This window comes from Poeciliopsis prolifica, unplaced genomic scaffold (genome assembly GCF_027474105.1).
Source record: "Poeciliopsis prolifica strain line A6 unplaced genomic scaffold, Auburn_PproV2 SCAFFOLD029, whole genome shotgun sequence".
NCBI lineage: Eukaryota > Metazoa > Chordata > Actinopteri > Cyprinodontiformes > Poeciliidae > Poeciliopsis > Poeciliopsis prolifica.
The window spans coordinates 3662799-3674339 of NW_026562404.1; the positions used below are offsets into that span (position 1 = coordinate 3662799).

Sequence of the window (11541 nt, forward strand, 5' to 3'; positions counted from 1 at the left end):
ATTCATTTACTATACAGATAATCAGCTTTGGTAGACGTATAAATGCTTTTTCATAGAACATTACTCAGTCAAGATGCTCCAAAACCACTGATTACGAGCTGTGTTTTACTGCCCTCTGGTGGTTAAACATGCATCGTACAATCGACAACGATTTACAAAGGATTCTTTACAATCTAATACATTAATGTAATTAAAGTAAGAAGGAGATCAAACACACTGATGTTAGTGGTGACAGCAAAATTTCTAAGCTTCTCAACTGTTAAGGTCAAAATTTGCATATTTAAATAAGGTCATTTTACCATAAATCAGCCAAGAGGTGCTCTGAATTTCTGACAGTCAAAACAAATAGAAAACTCATGAAGAGTCAATATCTACTCCCCGAGAGCTCCAGATGAGGAGAAGCAAAAGTCGTTTCAAAGTTAGAAAATGCGTGCTCACTGCGCCTCACTCCCCTGCTGAAGGAAAACACTCATCGAAGGTTTTCTGAGGAACATTTGGACTAAAAATTGAATTCTTTGGATGCTGTTACACATATTTGGGGGACAAACTGCACTTCATATCACTCCACACACAGTGGTGGGAATTGGTGGGGGGTTTTCATCATACTGTAATGGCAAACATCATGTCATTGGAGAAAACTCACTGTGACAGGTTCATTACTGATATCTAAATATACATATTGAAAGCACTGTTACTCAGCAGTCACACTCAACATTTTAAGCAGATAAACCAAAGAAAAATGTTCCAAATAAACACAATTCAACTAAACTGCGAGGAAACGACTACGGCAGACATGGGGATGAAATGCGGATATTTTTCTTTCATAAATTTTCAAAACGGATGATCATTTTCTTGGCAAATTAATCTTTCTTATTACAAAGAGCAGGTAGAGAGACAGACACAGACTGAGACATGAAGTGAAGTAAGAATGATTTGAACACATCTCAAGTGTTGAGGCAATTAATTGTATTAAACAATAGTACAACCAAACACAAACACTGTAAATGCGTTTGCGTGGACATTTTCCAAAAAGAAACTGAGAAAGTATATCTTATGTAACGAGAATTTTATTTTTTTTATTTGAAAATTTAACAGTAAAATGCTTTTAACGGGTTCAACAGAAACACTCCATTCAGCACAATATTCAGAAGTTAGTCTAAACTAGAAATATTACCCTTACTGTAACAACAATTATTATGACCGCAAAAGGAAGAAAAACAAAAACTATTTGACCTTTACATAATAATCTCACGGTGGCACTTATATAATTTAAACATGGGCTTCATTTTAACTAAACACATTCAAGTACTTGAACTGAAACTGGAAATCTGATTAATATTCTTATCAGCCCTGAGTTTTGGACAATATATAATTGCAGAAAATTTACATTGAACAAAGATACTGTACAGTATCCTGTGAAAAAGGTGTGCAGCTGTTAAAGCAGGTTTTGCATTTGTACCCGTTATCTACAAACTCAAAACTCAAAAGTCTGCATGCTTTAGTATTACATGGGTCAGTCTGTATTAATATTTGGCTAAACAATACATTTTAGTACCTTTTTAGATGAAATGACAAAAATAAATTTCTCATTAAGCAAAAAAAAAAAAAAAAAAACAACCAAACAAAAAAAAAAACAGCATAAAATTAGAATCTTTTCTGCAAAAATTGCAGTCAGTTGCATATATCAGACTGTTTTTGAAAAGAGGGAGCCGTGCAGTTACGATGGCGTCAATCCAGCTTCACCGTTGGCAGGCTGATTTGTCTTGTGGAAAGGAGTTTCTTTGTATATAAACCAACAATTTCCTCCCCACAGGATGAGGTTTAGGAATCCAAATATCTGCAGAAAAGTTAGGACAGAAATTGAAAATTAGCCAAAAAGGATGCATGGTTTTACTCCCTCCACCCCTTTTATAAATAAATTGTAATTACTCCAGAGAGGTAATACTTTGCAGAACTACTTTTTTTTTCATTGCAACGACAAGTCTTTGAGAGAATTAATGATTCTGACATTGTTGACAGTTTGGTCCATCTTTGCAAAGAAGATCAAGTTTAATCAGACTGATCTTCATTCCCCTTGTGGCTCATGTTATCCTGCTGGAAAGTGAACCTCCACTAAAGTCCCTAAAGATTTTCTTTTCCAAAATTCCCTCATATGTTGAACTAACCGTCTTCCCTGTTTAGCTTTGGCCTAAACTGATGGGAACATGTTCATCCACATCCGCTTGCCTTTCGTTTCACATGACATGTAAAATATTTTACCTGACATGTAAAATGTTTTACATGCAAGCAGAACGTCTGACTTTTTCCAGCCTCCCATTAATGGGACAGATTGGTTGAGTGCATAACTAATATGACTCCCGTCAACAGATTCTCTCACCCAAGTGGTGAGTCTCTGCAGTCCCTGCATGTTTTGGTTAGCCTGAATCTCTTGATTTGATTTTCTGACAAATGCTTACTTTGCCTGGTGTGTCAGTGTAGGATGGAAGTTTTGAGAAGTGGTTTCATTTTACAGAAAGAAAATCTTGACCCTCTCTGACACTCATACCTTGAGATATTGCTGTACAAGCTAATCTTGATGATTTCTGAAGGAAACTGGTGGCGCTGAATTTTACTTTTCAGGATTTAAAAAACGCCACAAAAAAATGCACACAGACCTTTTAAAAATTTTGAATGAAAACTATGGTTTCTACTTCCACTTGACAAGTATGTCCAACAAAACTCACTGACAAGACACAATCGTTTGTGCAAAACATGGAGCAGTTCTGTCTACATGCAAACCCGATTTTTTTATGCAAAGAAATGTCACGTTGTGTTATAACTCACCACAGAAGCATTTAATTTGCCCATAGAGGGCAAGGCTCCTGGGGTGCATGTGCTCGTCTTGCAAACGCCAAGAACACTGGAAATAGTTTCAAAACTAGTGGCTGTTTTGACATCAGTCAAACCTCTAGCCCAGGCGGAGGATGATGCGAGCCACAGGAAAGCCAAGGATGCAGTCACCAGCAGATCCTAGAGAAACAGCAAACGTATAAAAGCAAGTTTGATCTTGTGTTTAGTTTCAGGGCCCAACATAAACAAGCAGGTCTAATAAGACAGAATGAGGTTTTTTTCCCTGATTTGACTGAACCAACCACAACACATCTGAGAAGCGTTTTGGATGCATTTTATGCAATTCAAAAGAAAATAAGAGGAAGGCGGCTGAACACATGGGGAAACAAGCTCCTGGATTTACACATTTTTAAAGCATGACTGTATCTAAAAATGTCATTATTGCAAGTTTTTTTTTGTATTAAACTCTGTAGATTTGACAACACCAACTGTTTTAAATCATCTGTACTAAATTGTCTACAAAGATAAACAAAGATTTAAAAAAAAAAATGTATCTACACATGTTTAGGAACGTGGATGTTCCCATCATAAATTAGGAAATGAAAAATAAAAGGTAACTCCATTTTCACATGAAATAAAAAAAAATTTAAGTAAAACAAAATAATGTACATTTTTTTTCTATTTTTGTGAAAAATTTAAGTGATAGTTTTTGTTTTATAATCGCGCTTTAAAATGTTTTAAAAAATGCTTTTCTTTTCATATTCCTAGGCAGGAATAGATAAATGCCTTCACTGCTTTAAAATATGGAAACGCAAATTAAAATATTTGCCCATGTGCTTTTCAAACAAAACAAAAATTTAATTAAATCTGGTCTTTACTCACTTCTATATCTGTTTTTCTCCCATCCAGACTCCACAATCTAGTTGAGAATGTGCTTTTTTAAGTTGTTTTTTTAATGCTATATACATTTACAAAATTTCCTAGATGTAAAACAAAATGGAAACAAGCACGTCTTTAAATCCTGAACAGTAACCCAGAGACGCTTCTCTAAGCTGATGTTTTCAGTAAAGCAACAGATTCCTTCTGCTGTGGCCGAGATTCCTCACAGTCACCCGCCTCAGTAGCTTATGACAACACAGCGATGTTGCTCCTCCAGTGTTGCCCATGGTGCTTGCTGACAGAAACGTTTGCACAACACAAATGTCCTTCATTTGCTTGTAAACCACACCCTTCGCAGCCCTAAACTCAAACAGCTCTGCTACACTTTCTTCGAACTCCAGTAAGATTCAGGACGAGGGTGTAGATACGATTATTCCACGACAATTTCTTTTTTGGGGGGGGGTTTCTTTTGGTCCACATTTATCAAGTCTGTTGAAACAAAGCAAAAAAAGAATGCAAGAAAGCCATGCAAACGTACCGTGATGGGACCCCGAGTGGATTCTCTGTACAAGTGCTGATAGCCCAGATAGAGGATTAACGAGGCGGTGCTGTAGAGAAAAGCCAAAACTCCGATGCAGACGTAGAACTGTGCAGAGGACGAGTGATCTCCGGTCAGGAAGTAGGTTTTGGTTCCATCGGTTTCACAATCGGTAACGTGATAGGGATGGTCCATCAACCTTTGCACACAAATAAGCATTCTTTTCTAAGAAACCACAGATGAGGTTTCATAACTTTGCATTGTGAAACGGTTAATATCTTCAGTAATTCTTTAGCAGTGGTTTAAAATCCTTTCAAAAAAGACGCAAGAGTAAGCGCTGGAACGAATTGCTCAATCTCTGCAGAATGGAGTCCTACCCCTTCCCCACACGCTGCTAATCAAACTGAGATGTTGGAAAATATTTCCAGTCACTAAAAATATATATAATGATGTGGAATTAAAGTCCTGTCACATCTTGGAAGCATCTCTTGATTTGGCACCATTCTGAGCCGTGGAACACCATCCTATTTTTTTTTTTTTTTTTTATTATAAAAAGTTTGACTGCCTGAAAAATATCCATGTCTCTGCTACAGAGTCAGGTGTGTAAAGATTTTCTCATCATATCTTTTAATGCTATTACCAAATAAAGTAATAGTATGTAATAGTGTTGAAGGGTTGAAGTGAGGTTCAGAGAGTTTACGGTCACATCCTTCACCTGGATTGGACAAATATTCAAACCCAGGGGATTACAAACATTATGCTAATGGATATCAAATATCGACACTTTCACAACCAATCACTGCTCATTTTGTTACTTGATCAGAGGGATAAATTCAGCCCCCAAGAGTAATACCACCATAATTGTCAAAAGCAGTGAAGAGCTTAACAGCTGCGTATTAGGAATAGTCTAGCCTCAGTCTAGACTCTTATTTTCCACTAAAACAGTATCATGTCCATTTTTTTAGTGGTTTTAAAGAGGCAGTATTATGTGTTTCCCAGCCATATAATATCGGTTGTTAAAAAAATTCTGCATATGTCAAACATGACTTAAAAGAACTGTAGCTTCATAATTTAATGCCTTGAAATTGGGCCTATATCTTTTTGAGAAAGTCCTGCTCCAACTTTCAGGGAATTATTACAACATCGCTCTTCTTTTAACCTTTTAACAAAGTTATGAGCAGCATTTTACTGAGAAGCAGCTCATACAAAGAGGTCGGCAGGCACGCAGCTCCAGCAGGTGATTGCTAAATGCTGCTGGCTAGTCTGAAGGAGCTGAATGAGGGAATGGCAGCAGAGGGCTGCGCTTTGAGGCAGAAATATGGAAATTGCAGCCCGGAGGAGGAGTTTTGCACAGCTGAATGGATGCCATGGGAGATTAAAGCATTTCTCAAACATGCACAAAATAATCAAAGCCACACTAAGGGTACGTTTCTTATGAGGAAATAACATCAGAACATGATGTCAAATTAAAAAACTTGATTTTACATAACATCCCCCCTTTAAATCATTGAAATCAGCTAAAGTAGAGCTACTCTGGCCTGGTTCACGCTTGAACCAGGCCAGGATTTGGGGGTTTTTCTACAAACTCTTGGCAAAACGACATCTGAGAGGCAAAGAACAATTCATTGTTTTTAAAAATTACAGACTGTGCCTTTAATGCAACAGGTTTATTCATTGTTTCCTGTTCTATTAAAAAAACGTTACATCTTTATCTTTTTTTGCTTAAGATTTTAGTCTAAAAGTTTTTTGTTTTTTTTTATCTTGAGGTAATCCTGGTGACGTGGGATGACTTGAACATACCTGAACGGGTAGTTGAACAACGCAGTCACTTCCTCGCTTTTGCTTCCATTGCACTTGACGTTGAACGAGGTGGATCCGCTGTAACCTCCAGTCGTGGCGAAGGCGAATATGGAAAAAACCTGCAATCACGGAGGGGGAGAGACAGAGTGGGGGACACACAGTTGGAGAAAAGAAATGAGGAAGGAGGTGGTGAAATGAAAAGTGCTGATCTGACGCTCACATACATGAGCGCATGCTTCCTTGTATTTGGCATGAAACATGTTGACAGGAAGTCTCGATAACATGACTTTCACTGCAAGGCTCACTCTTTTTTTTTTTTTTTTTTAATAAAAGGGTAAAAATTGGGAACCTGCAAATGTTTACATTTAGACGCTGCAATTGTTTCTCGACATGTTTCATAACAGCTGCCCACTTCCACCCGGGGCTGCAGAGTATGATTCAGTCTGACACGAACCATGAAGCTGCAACGCGTTCCACATTGAAGCTGTGGGGAGGGTCACAAGACTAAACTGCCTGATCAATTTGCGAGGTATTTCTGGCGTGCAAGAGACGAGCTACCCACGTAAACACACGCCCAGAGCCGCACGGGCCATATGGAGAAGAAACCCTGTAAAACTCACCCACTCCAGCACACGGATGAACGCCAGGGGCTCCTTCAGGGGTCCAAAGTCGAGGGTGAACCCTGATGAGAGCACTTTCTAATAAACGTAAAGACAGAATATGTTAGAAAATATGAAGGAATCTGCCACCGAGGTGGGCTTATCGAGAGAGAAAAACAAAAAGAACAGAGAAGGAGATCAACTGGTTGAACAACAAAACTATTATCCTGGTCTCCTCTGAGTGTTGTGGCCCCTGAAGTTACCTGAGCCACGGACTCCATGTTCGCTCCGAGGGAAAAACAGACTAATAAAACTTATCCGCTTGTTTTTGGCCTTGCAGCTCCGTGCAGGCTCCTTGCGTCGAGTCAAACTTTTCAGTGAATCGCTGTGGCTGACACGTGACCATAGACGTTAAGGCGTTAAGAAGAGGGGACGGCAGGGGGCGCTGCTGCGAAAGCGAAGAAATATGGGATTTCTTTTTTTTTTTTACACGTCATGTGGACTTAATTTTTAACCCTTATCCGAAACATACAGACTGGGGTTTTATTAGTTTTATTGAGAATAATTTCTGAATTAAGTGGGATTTAGCAAAGCATTTCTTCCTCTTTAAAGCAAATGATTACGTTTGTGGAAGTGGCTCCAACAGATTCCTGGAGAAACATGAGACTTCTCAGTCCAGAAGATACAGGAAAGTGCTCTCTGGTGACCATAGCCTGTGATGAACAGTCACTTCGAAGGGGGGAAAAGTTTTTATTTTTTATATTTTGCACAACTGGTCAAAAGTTTTGAGACGCCTCAATTTGTCAAAGTCCCAGTGCACAAAGAAGTGAAATCAAACAAATAAGCGACTGAAGTTAAGAATTAAATCACAAAATCAGATCATAGGTCAACATTTATTCTAAACTTTAGTCTCATCAAAGTTGCCACCTTTTGCTGAACAAACTTGTAGATGTTTTCTCTGTGTCAGAAATCAAAGGCTCTTCTGAGAGTTTTTTCTGTTTCTGTTGCAGAAATGTCCATCAGTATGTGGCTCTTGAAGGTTGCTTCGCTTCCCCTCAGCTCTATCCAAACTCCCAACACCCAGCTTGAAGAGATTAAATCTGGAGACTGATCTGCATACTCCATGTTTTCAAGATACCCTTTTTTTATGAGCTAGTTCTGGCATAGTTTAGACTAATGCTTTGAGTCATTACCTTGCTGTATGATGAAAGTCTGACAAACTAGGAACCATTCTTTCTCTTTCCCCCACTTAACAGCGTAGAATGGTCCTGCTTGAGGAATCGAATATTTCAAATTTTCATTCAGCAGTCCATCATACCGCCTTCCAGTTTTCAGAACTCCATCAGCAGTGTTTCATGGCCCAGTCAAGCCTGTTTATCTCATTCTGACTTTGTAGCAATGGCTTAAAAAAAAAAAAAAACTCATCTTGTCAAGCCTGAACCTGGAAATCTTTCTCTCACAGTGGAAAATTAGATTTGTTTACTATGACCACAATTAATCACCTAATCTGTTAACTCCAAGAAACTGGTCTTCTGATTCAGTCATGGCTTTGGGTCAGCCCGACCTCTTCCTGTCAGAGTTTGTCCCAGGGGACTTTTGATGGTTAATCCCTCACCTGACACCCCCAAAATGCCTGCGTGTAAGGGCTCCATGAGGTCACCAGTGTTGTCATCATCACAGGTAAGAGATTAAGGAACTCACTTTACTCACTTTACTTTCTTTGCCTTTTAAGAAAGGCCTACTTTTTTAAGTGTCATGATGGCCTCTCTCTCTCTCTTCCATTGTTACTTGCCTCTTTTTTCCCCCACATCTGGGAATACAAGCATAACTTTTTAACACAGTAAAGAATTCAAAACTTTTCAGGATCTAAGACTCACAAGTCAGATTTGACTTTCTGCATCTGGTCATCCTGTCCCACTTATGTGGGAAAAAAAAAAAACCTCGCCGTCTGGTTAGACTGGTAATCAAAGCGCCATGAATGAGGTCCAGAGTTTCTTTGTGGGGATGGGAGAAACATAACAAAAGAATAACTGTCTCTCTCCGCAGCACTCTGAATCCATTCCTCTCGGCTATAGGCACATGACATCCTGTTGTAAATGTGCCAAAAAGCACCTGAATGACTCGCCGACCTCAATGCATCCACTGATGAGAAGTTGCGTTTAGCCTGTAGCCAGAAAAAAAAAGAAAATTTTTGCACAAATGCATAAAACAGACTTGATCGAAATTTGATTTCTCCATCGTCTGTTCCTAATTTCACCTCAGACTGAGATTTGGTTAACTGTTGCAATAAATTGTGTAAATTCCTCTTAACAAAGTGCATACTAACATTTAATATAAACTGTGCAATTAGTATGCAGTTCCTTTTTTATCTTTTCTAATATGATCTGGTTTAAAATTACTGTAAGTGGGGCTAATATTCCCAAAGAAAGAATTTGTTCAATAAACCCACAAGTGACGGATTGCTTCAGATTTATTTTGACACAAACACACTTTTCCTCTCAGCTCCATAAGACTAGCAGCAGCAGCAGCAAATAGAAAACATTTGGTGTAACTGTGGGTCTGCTGATCTTATCATACAAACTACCTCTCAGTCCAGCATTTCTAAGAACAGTTGTTCTTATGAGGGAAGTTGTTGTGATAATTGAGTGTCAGAAAGGACAGGAGCTTCTTAAAGACACAGAGGCCAATTCCATGGCATCACATTACAAAGTCAAATTTCTTGTAAGCATTTTTATAACAACTAACTGTAACATAGTTGGCCGATTGTTCTATAAAATGGCACTGTGTGACCAGAAAACACATAATGCCGCCCCTTTAATTGAGTAATATACATCCATTTCATCAAGCACACATTTCTCTATTAAAAAATATAAAAAAAGATGTAATATTTTAATCTTAAATGATGTGTTTTCATTTGCTGAAAAACACACATTGAGAATGTCAGTCACAGTATACTTAATCTACAAAATATGTCTCACTTGGTAAGAATTTTTTTTTCAATATTACAGTTCACTGCTATGAACCTGCATACCTGACCTGGTCACTGAGGCCATTTCTAGAGATTTTATGAGCAGTAACTGGAAAACAAATAGGTTGGGTGTGATGGGCAGTTTATTGTTCCACAATATTTCACTTGGAAAAAAGAAAAACTACTACTGGTTTTACTGGTTTTGTTACTTTGATAGAGGTTAGATGTCAAACATTTATACATGCTCAGAACTGGGCTGAGGCATGAGCAAACTGAGCCACTGCTGGTACCCAGACCATCAAGACAACCAACCTGTTTGACTATTGGGAATGATGGTTTTGGGTGGCTTATTTAAAAGATTTTAGATTGTTTAATAATACATATTTTAAAAAGCATAAAGAAAAGAGCTTCATATCCCAAAAGGTGGAATTATCCTTAATTGATTTAGACCGAACCAGTAAAATTTGGTCCAATGTTCAAGTTGTAAAACAGTGTTAATGTTGACTGTAGGGTGGTGTGTTTAACCCCATTGGCTCCCAAATCAGAGTGGAGAGACCGAATCAGGTTATCTAAAAAGCTACACATAGATAGTTAATTAAGTAAAAAGAGATAATTTATAATGCAGTCAATAGACTGAACTTACTGAATGGACATAACCATACCAATAACCACATGTCTCCTTCAAGGAATAAGGGTGCTTAAAGGTGCCTTTTTTTTTGCAGTGGCTTTATTTCACTTTCTATGGAGGAATGCAGCCATAAAAACAAGCTGTGTGGTTTTGAGAGCAAATTCAGATCTTCAGTAACACACAACTAAGATAATAAAGACTATAATTAATGATTTAAACTAAATATTAAAAATAGCCCCTTAAGTTTTTCTGAAATGACTGAGACCTGAGTGACAGATTTTATTTTATAAGATAAGATGCAGCATTCCTTCTGTTGTTTTTTCTGTGGCTAGTTCACAGACTTGCTAAATAGGTTGAGCCACTCCATGAGCAAAAAAATGAGGAAATGCAAACACCTACTGCTCTGCTCCTCCCATCTCTCATTCCTTGTCAGAACTGTGTGTGAAGGCATTGATCGTGACTTGTGGTGTGAAGCAAAAAGGCTGAAAATGGAAGGAAAACCTGAGCATGAACTGGTTTTGAACCTGTTGTGTGCTACTACAAAAAAGAGATCATATTTAATTTTTGTCATTTGCAACATGTTGTCATTTGTCATTTGCAACAGTTAAAAGTACAAATTCACTATGATTCACCAAACATTTTTTATAATCTGGAACTATTCATAATATAATGTTATGTGAGCATGCCTGGAAAAAAAACACACGCAGGAATGTGAGATACTTTTTGCATAAATGTATGAACTCTTACATATTATTACGTTTTGCTGTTAAATGCCATCTTTAAACAATCTGGAAATTGAAGAAGTTTTTGTATATTGGCCAACGATTCAATATTTGGTACTTCTACTGCAACATGGTTCAATAATAAAATATGGACAAAAATGATCCATTTCTTTTTTATTATTATTATTATTTCTGGGGGTGGGAGGAGGGGACAACAAAAAAATGTAAACAAAATAAAAATACAAAAATAAAATAGACAATCACCCCTCCAAAAAAAAGGTAATGTGGTTTGATTACCTTGCTTTATTTGATGACAACTCTCACATACTTATAAAACAAAATAAGGTTGGAAATGTTAAACCTTTTCGAGTCATTGTCACCTTTTTCATCCACATCATGATGCAAACGGGCTTAATGTAGGAATAAATGAAAAGTAGTAAATAAACGATTGATATGATGAACTCATTCTGATTATTGCATCAACAGCCCACATTTTTATGACATTTGTTTTTTTAGTTCTTCTAATTACCACCACTGGTGCTGAGGTGCTAATTAGCATAAGTGCTAATTACCATCAC

At 37.7% G+C, this 11541-nt stretch overlaps 1 protein-coding gene across 1 annotated transcript; it reads right to left on the reverse strand.

Annotated features, from left to right (window-relative positions):
* Nucleotides 1-1049: 1049 nt before the first annotated feature.
* Nucleotides 1050-7027, reverse strand: sypl2b (synaptophysin-like 2b). The gene is made up of 6 exons (XM_055049451.1): nucleotides 6909-7027; nucleotides 6667-6744; nucleotides 6047-6165; nucleotides 4247-4445; nucleotides 2824-3009; nucleotides 1050-1837 (listed from the first exon to the last, which is right to left on the reverse strand). Exons 1-6 carry the CDS (start codon nucleotides 6924-6926, stop codon nucleotides 1718-1720), a joined length of 720 nt encoding a protein of 239 aa, XP_054905426.1. The 5' UTR covers nucleotides 6927-7027; the 3' UTR covers nucleotides 1050-1717.
* Nucleotides 7028-11541: the final 4514 nt, after the last annotated feature.